Below are 17,671 nucleotides of genomic sequence, written 5' to 3'. Positions count from 1 at the left end.
CTATGTATAATTCATGGCACAATTCAAACGGGATCGAAAGATAACTTTTCTCTCGCCATTGACTTCAATACATAATCTTTCCGAAATAAGGTCCCATGGAGTTCCACCGGAAAGGGAGGGACTTCGGCTCTCTATTGGCAGCCTTTCAATGGCCGTTTCTCAATGTCGAGTATACCTCATGGTATACCTGCTGCAGAGCCACTATTTCAAGATACTGTGTCATCGAGTGGCGCCGAATGCTGGGCATTTAAAGGAATGGTATGCTCATGACACTCATTTTTTAAAAATTATCATCCGATAAAACAGACCAGTCTCTGCCAGTCTCTCTCTTTTTTTTTTTAATCCGATGACATTATCAGTGATTTTAAACTGATTATATACCGAAATAACATCAACACTGTGGGCGCCGCCAGTTCCCGGACGTGACGTAATCCATGCGTTTGGTTTTCGAAGACACGTTGATCTCCATGTTATTTACTGTAGTTTCTCTATTCAAATATGCCTCACTGTATCGCGAAATATTGCCATAATTCGGATAGGAACAATCCACGGAATGCTCGGTTCCATCTGTTGCCAAAAGGTAAGCATAAGAAGTACATTCGGAGGCAGTGGCTAGCGAAATGTGGCCGGCCCGAACCGAGAGATTTACAGGCTCATGTATGCAGCGAACATTTCACATTTCCGGACGACTACTCTGAGAGTATGATCAAACATAACATGGGATTTAAAGAACAACCATTACTCAATGGAGATGCAGTACCATCGGTCTTTCTGGTGTCATCACCGACCAGGACACCAGTTCGGCCAGTAGAGAAATCGCCCTCTGCAAGTGTGAAGCGACGGAGGAGCAGAAGTAGTGCTCGGAGTAAGAATAAGGTATGTTATAGTGCATTTCCATTGCAGCGGCTAGCCCCGTTTTAACGTCCTTTAGCGTCCAGGCCAGGACAGTTTTTGGTGGCCTTTCCATATAGCGTAGTACCGGCTAGTGTGTATTTCCCCCCAGTTTTTCCGGCCCCATAAAATCGTGATTCTATGGCCAGGGACAACGAAGCTGAGTATGCTAAACTAGAGAGGGAATCGCTAGCAAGGGTGGTACTACATGCATACATATAGTATCTTATATCATCTTCCCATTATACAAACATGCATTTCCAAACATTTGGACTACCTATGTTGCAAATGTATTATCTTTTCAATTTATACACGGCATCTATTGCACGTCTGTCCGTCCTGGGAGAGGGATCCCTCCTCTGTTGCTCTCCCTGAGGTTTCTCCCATGTTCCCTTTAAACTGTGGGTTTTCTTCGGAAGTTTTTCCTTGTACGATGTGAGGGTCTTAGGACAGAGGGTGTCGTATTGTCATACTGATATGTATGGCTGAATTCCCCCATCCAATCTCTTCACATTGGTCAAAACTTGTTCCTCTGCTGACGAGTCCGAACTGAAATACCCCACCATGTTTCCGTGTGTTGACAAAGTGAACGCATGGATGACGTCACGACCATCACGTGACTACTGAAAATGGCAAACATGGCGGCGGCCAGACGGAATATACAGGTCTTGATAAAAAAGAGCTATAAAATCATTATTTACCGGGGAATATCGCTGATTTCTTCAGGGTATGGTTTAAACATAACGTTTCACTAAATACTGAAGTTTTGATTAATTATCTAATGAGTGGACCATTCCTTTAACACATAGATACAGTCTATGATAGATATATAAACACTAGATGGCTCATGGGAGATTTTCCAGCGTAGCTGACCGGCCGCCATCTTGCTACAGTCAACAGTTACTCTGATTCGCGTTATGGTAGCTGTTGTAAGGTGAGTGATCTGCACAAAAATACTCTTAACTCTCTGAAATCTTGACTGATTTACAAACGGTTTGGTTTGTTATAAACATTATTAGCATGGCTATGATACAGGATGCTTGGACATGTAAGAAATTGCAGCTTTTCTTTGTGTATGTGGTTGTATTTATTAGCTGGCTAATAACAAGAGTAACCGAGTATTACAAAGTTGACCCAGCTACTTTGTACCAGTGGGAGAGGCAGAACTGCTCTTTCTTTTCAACATAACTTAAAGGTCACATGTCATGGCCATTTCCATTGATCATAATTCCATTGTTGAGGTCATCTAGAATAGATTTATACTGTGCAATTTTCCAAACTCACATTGGTTTCGCATACAGCATCTCTGTAAAGTATGTGTATTCACTCTCTCCACTAAACGGCTCGTTGCAGCTCTTGCTGTGAGCCCAGTGTACTCCGATTGGTCGGGACCAGAGCCATATAATAGAAGAGTTACGACATCTCCGTTCACTCCAATGGACCACTTTTTTACAGCAATGGCGGATCGTGGAGCCTCTCAATCGTTCCCTGGAAGTTAGCGCCACGGCTAGCAGAGCTGTCGAGTTGCAGCATAATAGACCGTTCGTGACGGACTTTTAAAGGTAAGAAGAAGTTTAAAGATTTATATTGCGGATATTATCAGTACATCTGATTCAAATGAACATGTGTATTAAAGGATGTCAGTGGATTATCCCTAAATTAGTAGATTTAGGGAACGTTTACAGATAACAGATCAAGCTAGGAGACCGAAGCAAGTTAGCAACACACGTTGAACAGCCTTTTAATTGTAAATTCCGTTCTCTTAATGTCTATTTGGTCCAACGTTGTTGAATTAGAGAAGAGGGGCTTCTAAACGGGATTGTATGCGGGGGTGGAGGGAGTTAAATATTAGATAAATATAACTTTGGTGCGTGTAAGAGTGAGTGTTTTTAGCAGAGCCATATTGTGTCCTTGTGATTATGTTGATTATTACCTGTCTGTATAATGTTGCAGCTCAGCTGATTTTGGATTGATGGCAAAGGGAGAGGGACTTAAGTGAGAGTGAAAACACAAGGTAAGTTTAATACTACTGTTTTATATAAGTAAGCATACTAAACATGTATTTTATCACTGTATTATATAAGTAATCTTGTTAGTAACCTACTGTATGGCAGGTGGAGGGGCAGTGATGTTACAGGTGGAGGAGCAAAACTGCAAGACTGCAAACTCACAAGACAGAGAAATCAAAGTTTGTTCTCCAGAGAAGAGGTTGATTTCACTTCAATTTTTTATTTCATATTTTCTAAAGATGTGGAAATGGCAACAAAAAAAACTTGAGAGCTGTAACCAAGACAACTGTAACAACATGAGTAGAGAGCCACCAAGGTTTTTCAAGTCCCTCTCTTACTCCATTTTTACCAGATGTGGGACATCGGGCATGAAATAAAGCTGCCTGTCTGGTGTTGCTGGATGTGGCACCGATGTTTTATTTTGGTCCACCCCAAAGGATTTTCACATGGCTCGGTTAGAGCTACCCATGTCGGTGGTGACATCAAGCACATGTAGCCCTATGGATGCTGCCCTCTGTATTATATCAATAATGATTGGCCTGTACTCTGGATATATCATAGATATATATAAACACTAGATGACTCACCCGCGCTGCTGGCCAATGGAGACCGACGTTGCCACTTGGCCGCCATCTTGCTGCAGGCAGTGCTCTCATTCATAACATTATGGTTTACCATTTAAATAACCATAGCTTGCTAAAAAAATGTATGCATGTAAACGGTCTGCAGAGTCAAAACCCTCAAAGTACACCATGTAGGGAGTAAAACTCTAAAACAAAAACAAAAAATCCATAAAAAAATGTCATCTGTAGAAGCCGTAATACTGTAAAAAGTACAACCAATCCGTTTAGGCCGGCTAAACGGATTGGATGGCCTACTTGCCTGTCAGCCTTCCATCGGGGCACAAACTTATCTCGTGCCGACGTGCCCTCATTGGTCATGTGCGCGTTCGTGTGTGTTGGAGGAGGGGCTCTATAAGGAAGTGGCAGATTTTCTCCGGTTGTGTATTTTCAAATTCTAGCGATATCGAGCCGGTTTCTCAAACTTACCTACCCCACCTTTAACAACTCTTGGCTTAGAGAGTGGTAACATGAGACCGATTTTTATATATAAAATATAAATGTATTTTAATTTTATAATTTATTTATAATTTATTTTAAATATTAACAATATAATAAAATAAATGGAAATATATACACACAATACTGTGTGTGTGTGTGTGTGTGTGTGTGTGTGTGTGTGTGTGTGTGTGTGTGTGTGTGTGTGTGTGTGTGTGTGTGTGTGTGTGTGTGTGTGTGTGTGTGTGTATAGCTATTGCTTTATCTGATTAATGTTATTTTCATATGAAAGTCCATGATTATAAGTATGCAGTATCATAACTACATCTTTGATGTTTATAAAAAACCAAACCGTTTGAAAATTGGTTAAAAATTGAGCAAGCTATGGTTATTTAAATAGTAAACCATAATGTTATGAATGAGAGCACTGCCTGTAGCAAGATGGCGGCCAAGTGGCAACGTCGGTCTCCATTGGCCAGCAGCGCGGGTGAGTCATCTAGTGTTTATATATATTTATGATTTAACATGCATTTAAACAGTCCTTCGGGGCGCCACTCGATGACATAGTATACTTGAAATAGTGGCTCTGCAGCAGCTCTACTCGACATTGAGAAACGGCCAGTCTGTGGTAAAAGCCTCAAAAGGAAGACGGATGTTGGATGAAGATAGGCGTTCACAGAGAAGCAGATTTTAAACCGTTTTTTTTAACACTAACGGCTGTTGAAGGAAAATCTAATACAAATCTCAGACCTGATCTTTGCAAGAGTTACAGAAACTGAATCTTTTGTGAACTTTTAAACTTTTAGCAGTGATCACATCACAGTAGAGCCTGATATCAATCAATTTAGATGTATAGCATAAGAAATAAATGTGTCGTTTTAAAATGACCCATTATCCTCTAGCATGTGGACTATAAAACTAACCCAACATCCACACTCTCCACACTGCCACCAGCTCTTGTGCTATTGAAACAGGCCTTTCGTTTTATTTTAACTCAAAATGTACAGAACACAATAGACATTCACCTTTATCATTTGATGTAAAGCTAAACAAATGGCCTCAGATTAAGCATGAGGAGTATGGCGGGTCATCCCTAATCTCCAGTGTGTTCACAACATGTTTGGGACAACCCTAGCAGATTAATCTGTCAATGCGGATTATGTTTTAGGAGTTGATAAGAGTGACGTGTGTGGGGAGGCGATCATATGACGTTTTTTTGGAGAAATAAATCATTACCTTGTGAACACATTAATAGAGATAGCATGTTAGCACTTCCGAGCTCCCTTGTGTTGAAGCCAGAGATGTTCACAAGTATTTTTTTGCAAGTCCAAGTCAAGTCTCAAGTCTTTGGTCACGAGTCCAAGTCAAGTCTCAAGTCTTTGTGGGGTGAGACTTGATCAAGTCTCAAGTCTTTGGCCACGAGTCCAAGTCAAGTCTCAAGTCTCTAAAAAATAAAAGTCTCATGTCTCTTCTGGTTGTAATAAGCCTTCTATTGTCTGCTGCTATCCAGTCTGTTAAGAATACTGCACAGCTATATCTAAGAAATGCAAAGCATTTACTGTGTTATTATCACTCCTATATCTATTAGCATACAGTATCAGTACTGATTAGTTGTTTTTTATATGATCACTTTAAACAGGCTATTGCAATGCAATATGAGGACAAACATCACACTTTAGCTAAATGCAAACAACTTATAAGCAAAACACTTCAGAATCAGAAATCAGTATCACAAATACTTTATTAATCCCCCGCAGGGAAACTGTTAAAAGTACTTAAAAGCGGGTAATGATTAACGTTACCGACCTTTTTTATGTCATGTCAAGAGTTGGATGTCAACGCCACTCAACTCAAACAAGTGTGACAAGCAATTCACTCATCTTTTCAAATATTCAGTTACAAAGCTAGTAGCAAGCTAAATTAACATTACATAGCTGATGCTGAGCTAAACATGTTTGCTAACCGTCCATATGCGTTAATGTGACTGACCTCTCCGGGTGACTTTTCAAGTGCCTGATGAAATGTGACGTTGTTGCGCCAGCATCCTTGATTTTGATGTTGCAGACTTTGCAGTGTGCGCTCCTTTTGTTGGTGCCGCCGGCGTTTTGTTCGAAGTTTTTGTAGTTGAACCTAATTACAAGCGGTACAGCCGCAGGTGTGCCGCCGGTCGCCATTGTGTTACTACGAGGTAGTAACATAGGCGCGCACGTCTGCGTAATGAGCCCGGCTAAAATAACTGGATGGCCTACCTGCCTGTCAGCCTTCCATCTGGGCACAAACTTATCTCGTGCCCTCATTGGTCATGTGCGCGTTCGTGTGTGTTGGAGGAGGCGGGCTCTGTAAGGAAGTAGCAGCCTCTAGCAGATTATCTCCGGTTGTGTATTTTCAAATTCTAGCGATCTCGAGCCGGTTTCTCTCAAATGTACCTACCCCACCTTTAATACGGCAAAAATAGAAAACACAATGATTGTTCACGAGTCCCAACACACGAGTCCAAGTCGAGTCTGAAGTCTTTTGGTCACGAGTCCAAGTCAAGTCTGAAGTCTCTGTGTGTGCGACTTGAGTCGAGTCCGAGTCGCAGACTCGAGTCCCCATCTCTGGTTGAAGTCAATGTTTTTTTAATTACTTTTTGTTATGATTCCTGAAATAAGATATGTGGTCAACACACGATGTCTTAAGCTTTTTTACATGTCTCAAAAATGTTGGTTACTATCAACTGGCTAATTGAGACTTCTAAACGTCATCATGTCGAACATTAGCCACTTTTAGCTTAGCGGAGGTGAAGTAAAGATGGAGCAAGATTTGTATTTGCTTATTTGTTATTTTTGGCGATTGCATTTGCGCTTCTATTATAAAAGTGGTGTTAATATGTGGAGCATATCTTGCAGTATATCATAAACGTGTGTTTGCCACAGAGATTATTTCCTGCATATAACAAAATCCAATGGAGAAATCTCATTGCTTTTTGTTGAGGAAGCTCTTGCAATTTTAATGTACAGGTCTGCCTACAGAAATACGTCCTCACTGCACCCTCTATGATGCTGCTCTTCACTAAAATAAGCATTTGACATCTGCAGTAGTTAGATTTCCCAAATACAATCTGTATCAACTGTGTGATACCTTGTTGTTTGCCAGTTTTCTGTCAATCCAGAACTGTAACGGAAAAGGCAAGTGGAGGGAAAGACTTCCACCACTGTTTTATATGGCTTATTGGCTTGCGTTGGAGTATTTACTTGCAATTTGTATTTCTATTATGCATCATACTTATAATACTTTATAATCTGTTTATAGCGCTGTCATATAGTTATGAGCACCCATAAATATGAATACAGCTTGATAACAATAATAACACATTATAATGCATTTGCTGATGACTTTTATCATTATACTTTATAAATACTGCTCACTCACTGACTCTTTTTTTGTAAGTACAATAATAAATTCCCATTGTTGCGAAACATTATAATGCTCGATCTGTTATCTATCCTGAGGGATAGGCAGATATAATATATTACAAGCGGCTTAAAAGTTATTTTAAAATAGTCTTTTTTTTTAAGGTATGTAAAAAAGTCTAAAGCTTAATGAGTGACCGGCATTTCAAAAATCTTATTTTGATACATGACCTTAATCATTAGAAAATGCTTTATGTGCGATGTTCATTGTCTTAAAGCATTATGAATATTCACAAGGACTTTTGACCTACAGTAATAATACAGTGCTATAAGCAGATTAAAAGTGTGATTTAAAATGTTTTATAGACATTGAAAGTATTCTCATATTCACTGATTCCTACTGCTGTAATGATATTTAATAATTGTGTGGCAGTTTAAGTGTGTCCTCTATCATGTGCAGTACAGACAAGCTAGCAATAATACTTGCATTTTGGGCAAATCTCAATGACATCATTTAGAGCATTTGTGCACAGAGCTGATCTGTGGAATGTGATCCAGCTCATTCTTAAGGGCTTTGGTGGTTCTGAACCTCTTCTCCAAATAAATCTGCTCTTCCCTGGTTAGTATCGCTGCCCTCTGTTATGTAACCGCAGGAACGCATTTGAAGTCACATACGGACTGGATTGAAGTGCTATGTGTTATCGAGGTTTGTATATTTGTGCTTCTTTCTCCATGGGGCAGTATTTCCTGGTTAAAATTACACAATATTGACAAAAGAACAGGCCTGAAACACTTTGAGGAAAACCAAGTTCTGTTGCCAGCCAAATCCTTCTGGAAAGTGTGTCAATCCTTTCTTATGCTTTAGGTTCTGCTGAGAGATCAGCAGAAAAAAATTCCCAATCAATATCCTGGAGTGCAGGAAACATCATTTGTGCACATTATTTCCTGGACTCGTTGAAGGAGGGTTAGGGTACCTGATGATGCCACCAAATGAAGGGATCTAATAATAACAACCTCCCCCCGTAAGAGGAGGGACATCTGGACAGCATCGAGGGCCGGGATAGGCTTTGCAAAGAGGGACATCACATTTCCAAGCAATATCTGATAGCTTCTTGCTTTGAGTCCAGCCACAGAGAGAACCAATAAGATCTTAGAAGCACATCCAGCTGAACACCAACAGAATCCAACTTTTACAATTAATCACAGGAATGCGAGCGGGACGAGGAGGAAGAGGAGGAGAAAGAGAAAGAGAAGAAGAAAGGTTTTTAGGTTCACTCCAAGAGTAATCCAATCCAAAAGTAGGTCGAACTGAATTACTGGCAGCTCATTCACATCTCTTCTCACAGCAGAGGGATGCATTCTGAATGAAGGTGTTTATTGGCCTTGTTGCGCCACCTCAAGTATCAAGGGCTGAGACCCTCCTCCCCGTGTCATGGCACGTCACACTCGATGTATGGGATGTCTCCGTAGCGGCGGTCCACCTCCACCCACTGCTGCACGGCCCGGGCCACAATCTCCTCGGACAGCCTGTGAGCGTACTCCATCAGCACGGGGTTGGTGCGGGGGGAGCCCTCCACCCAGCCCGTCTCCGAGTGCACCAGGTAGGCCTTCTCCCCCCTCGCCCTGCCTTCCACTCTGGAGTTTGCATTCTGGGCTGCGGAGTCGCTCCTCTTGGATTTCACACACCCCATCCTCTGGAGGATGTTGCATTGATTTACTGTAACAAGAAGGAGTGAATAAAAGACAGCGCTGAGCAATGTTCAAAACAACAGATCTGAATTTCAACAGTTACATTAAAACAATTATATATTATCTAGGATTAAAGGAATAATATCAAAGCAGGATTTGGAGTCTGGATCTTCAGTAGACTCGACTACTGTAATGGTGTCTTCACAGGTCTCACTAAAAACTCTATTAGGAAGCTGCAGCTGATTCAGAACGCCGCTGCTCGAGTCCTCACTAACACTAAGAAAGTGGATCACATCACTCCTGTTCTGAAGTCTTTACACTGGCTTCCTGTGTGTCAAAGAATAGATTTCAAAATACTGCTGCTGGTTTATAAAGCACTGAATGGTTTAGGCTCAAAATACATTATGAAAGATCCAGAACTCTCAGGTCTTCTGGGAAGGCTCTGCTGCTAACATGGAGAAGCAGCGTTTAGTTACTATGCTCCAAATATCTGGAACAAACTCCCAGAGAACTTCAGGTCAGCTGCAACTCTGACTACTTTGTAAGACTTTTCCGCTGCTTTTAATTGAACTACTCATACTGTATAAAACCTGTGTTATTCTATATTAGCTGGATCTATGTTTATTATATTCTCTGCTTTTAAATGAGAGTTTTTTCCTGTTCAATGCCATTTTATAAAATGTATCTGCATTTGAATTGCCGTGTGTTGACAGGTGCGGTATAAACGTGCCTTGCCTTACTGTAGGGTGGGAGAGACTGAGTGAGATGTCACACATGGAAGTTTTAACGGTCTGCTCAGCTCGATGCTTCCCCTTGCCCTCACTGCGCTCCTGTCATCCACTCCCCCTCCCGTCCATGTCTGAACATGTGAGACACATCAGAGGGGGAGATCTAGAAGGTGCTGGGGGCCCATCCCTCTCGCTTCCTGCTGAAACCTCATTGCGACTGCAGAGAGAAAGAGTCAAACAGATCAAACAAGCTCAAGCAAATCAAACGTCTGAAATTGTACTTGCATTACAGCAGCTTCATCAAACAAGGACTAATGTTGTTTTTAATGTCTTGTAAACGCACTGTTGAGGAACCTGCGATCAAATAGTTTTAATAAATACACAACAACACCGTAAAACATGCTCAAAGACCCTCAATCGTACATTTGACCTGTGTATTTACAGTATAGAACTGTTCATTCTCAAAGTGAACTGCTTCACAAACCAGACACGTAGACAAGCCACAGGCTGCTTCTTCTTATCGTATCCTATGTACATGTCTTAAGACTCCTGCATTACTTGTTCACTTTCAGAATTCTCTGCATTATTTAGCAAATTGTATTTATTTATTTTCACTGACATGTAAATAGTTTACTTTACCTCCATTACTTGCACGTTGTTCTTGCAACATAATCTTGCACTCTGTTCTTCTTGCACTATTTTTCTTGTTTTTAATTTGTTTTATTGTTTAATGTCATATTTATGATGCATTGTTGAAGGAGCCTGGGACTTCACATTTTCATTGCCATATCTACACTGTTCATATACCAATAAAACCTTTGAATGTTGAATTTACAAATAAAAGAAACAATACTATCTCCCCACAAAAGTAATAACCAGAGTAACACATAGCTTTGTGATTAAAAAGAAAACGTAATACCAATGCAGGACTGAATAAAACTGGAATAAAATGAAAATAAATAAATAAAATAACAAAAGATTATAAGCATAGAGGGAGGATTTCAGTCATTTATTTTCCATCAGTCAGCCTACAGAGCTGACCCAAGCCCAGGTCAAGGCCTCACCACTTTTGAACACATCAAGTGTTACTCATCCCCCCCACCTCCACCCAGTGACTCAATTCCTCGCCCTAATTTGTATTGCATGGCACGGGGGACGTCTGTCTCTATCGGAGTGCCCTGGTGCTGTGCGGCTGTGCTGCTGTAAGCCTGACTCTCCATCTGTTCCACTGACAGGCTCCAGGACGACAGGCCCTGGAACACTGCAAACATGTGCTTCATTCAGAAAAGCTGCACAACACCAAGCTGTGAATCATGTCAGCAGGGAGTCTCCCTCAGAGTCTAACAACATTTTGGAGGTGCACTCACAAAACCCTCTGTTATATTCCTGTAAAACATCTCAATGTTGATACACCGCAATTGTGGGAGCATCCACTATCTGTCAGACATGCTGGGATTTGGATTAAACCACATTACTGTTTAAAAAACACAAACTGAGCCTCAGTGGGAAAAGCAAACATGAGATTAAACGTGTCAACAGGATGAGTGTGATACTAGCTCTGTACATACTTTTAAATGAGTGTGGCTAATGCGGCTGCTTTCTCCATTCCGACACAAATAAAAGAATCCAGAGAAAGGAGTAGAACCCAAGGTCGTTCAAATAAAAGATTATCCAGACATCAGGTGCTGCCGCGCCGCATCCCCTCCCTCCTACTCGGATCTCCAAACACTATCCAAGCGGGTTGACTTGCACGTTTGTGTGAGAAACAAAATGATATTTAAAGTTGCTGCTCCCTGTTTCTGTTTCTGCAGCATGAAGAGCTCCACACCAGATTGCAAAAATAATCTCTGTGCGGGGGATCCGGGCCGGCAGACGGGCTCCCTGTTGCCTTCACCCCGGTGGAGAGGAGCTGCTCAGTGGAGGGAGAGGTCAGCTGTGATCCAGCTTCATTCTGACTGACTCTCCGGGAACTCCCGAGCTCAGGAGGAGGAGGAGAGTCCGGCCGCTACGCACTGACACACCGCGGCTCCGAGGGAGCACCGCGGCGGACTGGAGCAACACTGCCACCTGGCGGATTTACTGAGTCCGCCAGGTGGCAGTACTAAGTAAGCACTGCCACCTGGAAATGGTTATATGCGCCTCTTATAACCATTGTTCTTAAAGGTGGGGTAGGTAATTCACTTCAGAAACAATTGTTGTTATATTCCATGGAATGCTCTTAACATCCTGATAGCAATGAATACATTAAACACTTTGACAATAATAAATACATAAGAAAATGTCATCTGTGGAAGCCGTGTCGCTGTAAAAAGCACGACCAATTATGTTAGCAGGCCCGGCTAAAGTAACTGGATGGCCTACCTGCCTGTCAGCCTTCCATCTCGTGAACAAACTTATCTCGTGCCCTCATTGGTCATGTGCGCGTTCGTGTGTGTTGGAGGAGGGGCTCTGTAAGGAAGTCTGAAGGAAGGGGCAGATTTTTTTCGGCTGCGTACTTTCAAATTCTAGCGCACTCAAGCTGGTTTCTCCATTCTTACCTACCCTACCTTTAAATGTCCCCTATAATACAAAATGCACTTTTAGATGTCTTTTATACAGATATGTGTCCCCGGTGCATAAGGAGAGTCACAAAGTGACAGCTTTACACCCACGGCCCTATCAGAAACGTCACTGTATCAGAAACAATGTGCGACGTGTTTTGGAAGTAATATGGTCTTTGTTAACATTAGCAAGCATCCTAACACTGTACTGGAGAGATGTGTAAAAAAGCAGGATATAAAAAGGTACTCACCTTGTGGTAAACCCATGAGAGAAATAGCATTTGAGCTCCATATACTGTTTCAGAAATAATCCTTGATCTTGTTTGGAACATAATATGGCGTTTATTCACGGCAGCATTTACCTGAGTATCTAGGTAGAATTCTCCTGAGCTCTCTCTTTGAAATGGGTGATCTCTTTGGTATTTTGAGCAAAACACTTGTAACACAAATAGTATAATAGGAGTCCTTTAAAGTACTCAGCACCAGTGTTGGGGACATAGGTGTAATTGGGGACATAGGTGTAATTTACAGAGTGTCTCTACTGTAGGCTATTTTTATTATATGTACAGCACTTTGGCTCGACCAAAAATCGTTTATAAATGTGCTACATAAATAAAACTTGATTTGATTTGATTACATCAGGGACATTTGGGACATGCCCCCACCACTTTTTCAAATGGCTGATTTAATCCATATTACTTTTCCAAAGTATAATTTCTAACAAATGCTCCAATAAATGTTCATTGAAATGCAGGGTGTCTGCACAGCTTTGGGGGGATCTGGGACCAAGAATAGTCTGCAGTGACAAGGACCACAGAGCAGGGGCCACACTGGGGAGGGTACGTGGGGAATAAGTGTAAGGGTATAATAAGCAGTTGTAAGGTGTCAAAAAGCTAAACCCCATTAGAGAGGTCTACATGGCAGGAAAGGGTTGTTCAATTTGAAATAGAGAGAACATGTAACAAGACGAATAGGGAAGAGACAAAAGACACAGAAAGAGACTAGAACATCGGCAAGGGGAAGAAGAAAGAGAAGAAAAAGAGAAAAGGAGAAGAGTATAGAGAAGAGGAGAGGCGGGGAGGGCACCTTCTCATATCAAAGGTAAATATATTTTTTAACATTTCACCTTTTATTTACCTGTGTCTGCATTTGTTTATTTTATAGGCAAGGCAAGTTTATTTATATAGCACCTTTCACCACAAGGCAATTCAAAGTGCTTTACAAAATGAAAGACATTCAGAGGTATAGACAGGTGAGGAGAGAGGGGGAGACCACATGAGGGAGGGCAAACTCAGCATTACCTCGTGCAAAAAGTTAAATCTAAATATGAAATGCTATTACCAGATTTTTCGATGTTCAGTTCATCTGTTCACAAGTTATTTTAACATTGTAACCCTTATTCTCTTTCTTTTTTAGCCGAGGGGAGGGGGACAGGAGGCCCGAGGACAACTGGGACCTCTCACTTAAAAGGTAAATATACATTTCTTTAATGTTTTCAGGATCCAACTATGAAGTTGTTTTAGATAAAAAGTCAACACTAGAGGAAATGTCTCTGTTGGGTTTCTAAGGTTTCTGCTGCTGTTGATATTCTCTGTTGAAAAATCAAGAGGCACATATATTCATATTGTTTTATTATGATGTTTTGTACAGAGCTCTTATTTTAAAATGCGCTCACAGTGCAACCATAACACCATTTCCAAATAATTCAGCTACATTGTTAAATAAGAATTAGGTTGTTAAGCCCAACCCTTAGTTGGCCATAGGGATAACACAAATACACCACATAAAGACTCCTTTAATCAAATCCATGGGATTAATTGTAATGAAACGTGCAAATTGTACAAATATGAATCCCAGGCTGAAACCCAGCAGTCCAGCGTCCTCCGCTTCATGCTGCTCTGGAGCTCTGGAGCTCTTCCTTCCCAGGTGCGCCTCGTTACAGCCATGCAGCACACCTGGGCAGATCTACTGGGGAAAAGGGCACATGAACACAAATAGCCGTAACAAGGTAAATGGTTAACTAAAACATAAATAGACAATTCTATTATTCAGACCTAAGCTCTTAGGTCCTTAACTGTACTCATCACTCTGGCTGCAAGTGTCACACCTTTTCAGTTAAGTTTTAGGTTCTGTATCTTGCCTTTACTCTCTTTAAACAGCTCTCCCATTATGTGTTTGGTTTGTTTTTATTACTGGGTATATTACTTCATTGATCTTAGAAATGAATAAATGGATAGTCCATATAACGGCTATCATTCACTCAGTGTCTGCTGTTTACTAAGGTGTATTGGAGCTTAGCCAAAGAGAACACATGTAAACTATACAAGCGACCGCTGAGATGCAGTCACATTGAATGCCACCATCTTTATGTTGTGAAATTCAAAAGGTTTGAAAAACAAGAGAGTATAAGTACGTTGAAAATATCATGAAAAAGTCTTGGCATAGTATGTCAACAAATAGTAGGGTTTGTAACCATGGTAGTAACACATGAAATAAAAAAGTATACATTTGTATAGTATGGTGAATCTATCTTTAATAAAAGTCAAAGCAAATAATGTTGAAAAAGCTATAGTATGGTATGTGGAGGCGTGTGGTGCAGTGGGTTGTGCGTTGGTCGTCAGGGGGTCACAGGTTCAAACCCCACTGCAGTCAGCATGTCGTTGTGTCCCTGGGACACTTCACCCCAAATTGCTCCTGCGGGGATTGCCCACAGTATTGAGTATGTAAGTCGCTTTGGATAAAAGCGTCTAACAAGTGACATGTAATGTAATAATAATGTAATGTATCAGGGTTGCCAACTGTGGGTACCTGGCTGGAGTGATATTTTGATATCATGGGTTTAATTACACATATGCGCACAAAATGACTGCTATCGTGTCAGTAGCGGGACCTTAGCATATAGGCCTATAGGATATACAATTGTATATATACAAATACACAATATTGGACACAAACTATAAAGGGCACACAGTTTCCTTCACTAATGAAAGTCAAACACATTTTTGTTTCCACTGTTTTATTGTGTGCCTGAATAAGCAATTCATTGATTTATCGGCTCCAGAGTATTTTTGTTGGGTAATCTATGGTAGGGCTAACCCATACAGAGGTGGGGCTCAAGTCAGTATTTGCAATGTAATTACACGCTATATCGCCCCATTGATGGTGAAACGCCACTCGTGAGGTTTAGATTATTTCCCTGTCTCAATCCAAATTGAACTGTATGAAATAAAAAGGCACATTTGTCTTGAAGTAAATAAAAAGGGCGACCTGGAGCCAATCCTGCTATTTTTCCACAGGTGACCAACCCCTGCACACATTCTGGTACTCTCTTGAGAAGAAAAATAAATACATCTATTACTACACATTTTTAAAAATGAATGCCATTTTAGTTTTGTGTTACTTTGTTCTGGAAGCTGAACCTGCTGCTCCTCACAGAGAGAAGAGGGAAGAGGCTGTGTGCATGACTTTACATTGTGGATAAGGGTGGATAGCCCCCATTGTTCTGTGTGTCAAAATGAAAGACAGCCCACACACCTATCAATCATCAAACCGTGGGGTCTTATTTCATTAAGTGTTGATTTCTATCAACACGTAATGTTGTATCGATGTATATAGAGATGTACAGCAAAAGTATTCTCCGTCGGGACTTCCTGCAACAACACTTCGCCGTTATCTTGATGCTGATTGGCCAGAAGACATTATCAAAGATGTTCTATTGAGAAGACGATCACTACGTGACAACAGTTTTCAAAACCATTTATAGTCTTCGGTATTCTTGTTTTGGCGTGAGAATAGTTTGGGCAGCGTGAGAGCGTGAGATTGAGAGTGAAAGCGTGTGTCACACGCCAGATGCGTGAGAGTTGGCAACCCTGAGTATGTCAATGTCTGGGAAAAAGGAATAGTGTAGTAGTGTATCAAAAAAGTCAAGTGAGTGTACCATGTCAAAACATCTTTTAAAAAGGCATAGATTAGTTTGTCAAAAAATATACAAATGTCATAGTATAGTATTTTGAAAAATACAATAGACTTGTTTATTAATTATTTAGAAGATATCATGAAGAAAGTCATAGCATTATTATAAAATATCATGAAAAATAGTAGGCCTAGGCCTACGTCTAAAAATATGTGAAAGCCAGAGTAAAGTATATCCTGTTGAAAATATCATTAAAACATATATAGTGTATTGTGTTGAAATGTAATGAAACGGACCAAAAATGAAGACAAAAGTCAAAGTATAGTATGGAAGTAGATCAGGCCCGGACTGGCCATCGGGAGGACCGGGAGGTTTCCCGATGGCCTGGCCTGTTAAGTGGCCTGCTGGCCTGAGGATTTTTTTTTTATATACGTATGTATTGTGAACGCAACGCTGCGCAAATGTGGGTCTGACTCTGCCTCACAGAGGGTGACTGGCTGTCTACATGATGTGGCCTGCCGACATGGCCACGTTCATACAGATCATACTCGATTGGTCTCTGTGTGTCATTCAAGCTCGGGAGGGTGTGTGTTATGTGTGGCGCGAGCGAGTGAGATAAACCGCGCGCACCGGTTACGTGTATTGTTATTGTTGTTAGCATCTGGTGCTAGCTAGCTGCGCTAACGGATATAAGGAGCTGTTTCAACAACAAGGTGGAGGAGAGTCCTCTCCTGTCAGACTGAGAGACTGTTAACTATACAGCTCAGGTGAGGTAAAGGACTCTCCGAGTGTTTAGTTTAGTGTTTACTCTGTGGGTCTCAAACGGTTTGGTCACCATTTATGTAAACACATATTTCCATTTGAGGGGGGAGTGATTAGTAAAATATGCATGAATAATAAAAAAATAAAAAAAACGTTAACTAGGTGAAAAAAGGTAAGACAAACTATTACAACTTGTTGAGAGCCAAAACGAGTCTTTGCTTCTGCCTCAAAGAGGAGCAGGAGGGAGAGGAGGGAGACAGGAGAGGCTGATTCAGGAGCACATACATACTCACAACTATAAATGAACCAAAAACAAATAAATAAACAAGTTTCAATGTTTTTTCATATTGGATATGGGATGTTATTGGTTATGGCCATGTTATTATGATTTTATGATTATTTAAATGTATACAGTTATGTTTCATATGGGTGTAGTCTCTTTATTTCCCCCTCAAAATGCACCAGATTGATGCATTTAAGTCCAACATTAAAAAACAAATCTTACCGGGGGGTCATGCCCCCGGACCCCCTATAGGATTTGAGGTCCACCCCCGCTTAAAATATGTTCACATAGGTTCCTAAATAGATTTGCAATTTTTTTTTAATAGTAACCCATGTCCATATGTTTATTTTGGGGTAGTAGATTTAGAGCGCTATCACTATGGGCAGCAACGCTGTAAAAATTGACA

The 17,671-nt window shown here is 40.9% G+C and overlaps 1 protein-coding gene across 3 annotated transcripts; it reads right to left on the bottom strand.

Annotated features, from left to right (window-relative positions):
- Positions 1-4,493: 4,493 nt before the first annotated feature.
- c21h2orf88 (chromosome 21 C2orf88 homolog) lies at positions 4,494-11,782 on the bottom strand. Of its 3 annotated transcripts, none has more exons than XM_071207081.1 (3): positions 11,336-11,782; positions 9,770-9,984; positions 4,494-9,067 (listed from the first exon to the last, which is right to left on the bottom strand). In XM_071207081.1, the coding sequence occupies exons 2-3, from the start codon at positions 9,813-9,815 to the stop codon at positions 8,781-8,783; spliced, it is 333 nt and encodes a 110-aa protein (XP_071063182.1). In that variant the 5' UTR covers positions 9,816-9,984; positions 11,336-11,782; the 3' UTR covers positions 4,494-8,780. The 3 variants fall into 3 exon arrangements, with proteins under 3 accessions (XP_071063182.1, XP_071063184.1, XP_071063183.1); XM_071207083.1 differs by having other exon boundaries at positions 9,775-9,984; XM_071207082.1 differs by having other exon boundaries at positions 9,780-9,984.
- Positions 11,783-17,671: the final 5,889 nt, after the last annotated feature.

Source organism: Pseudochaenichthys georgianus, chromosome 21 (genome assembly GCF_902827115.2).
Source record: "Pseudochaenichthys georgianus chromosome 21, fPseGeo1.2, whole genome shotgun sequence".
In the NCBI taxonomy this organism is placed as follows: Eukaryota; Metazoa; Chordata; class Actinopteri; order Perciformes; family Channichthyidae; genus Pseudochaenichthys; species Pseudochaenichthys georgianus.
The sequence above is the reverse complement of the archived record's forward strand: the minus strand, read 5'-3'. Positions and strand labels throughout refer to the sequence as shown.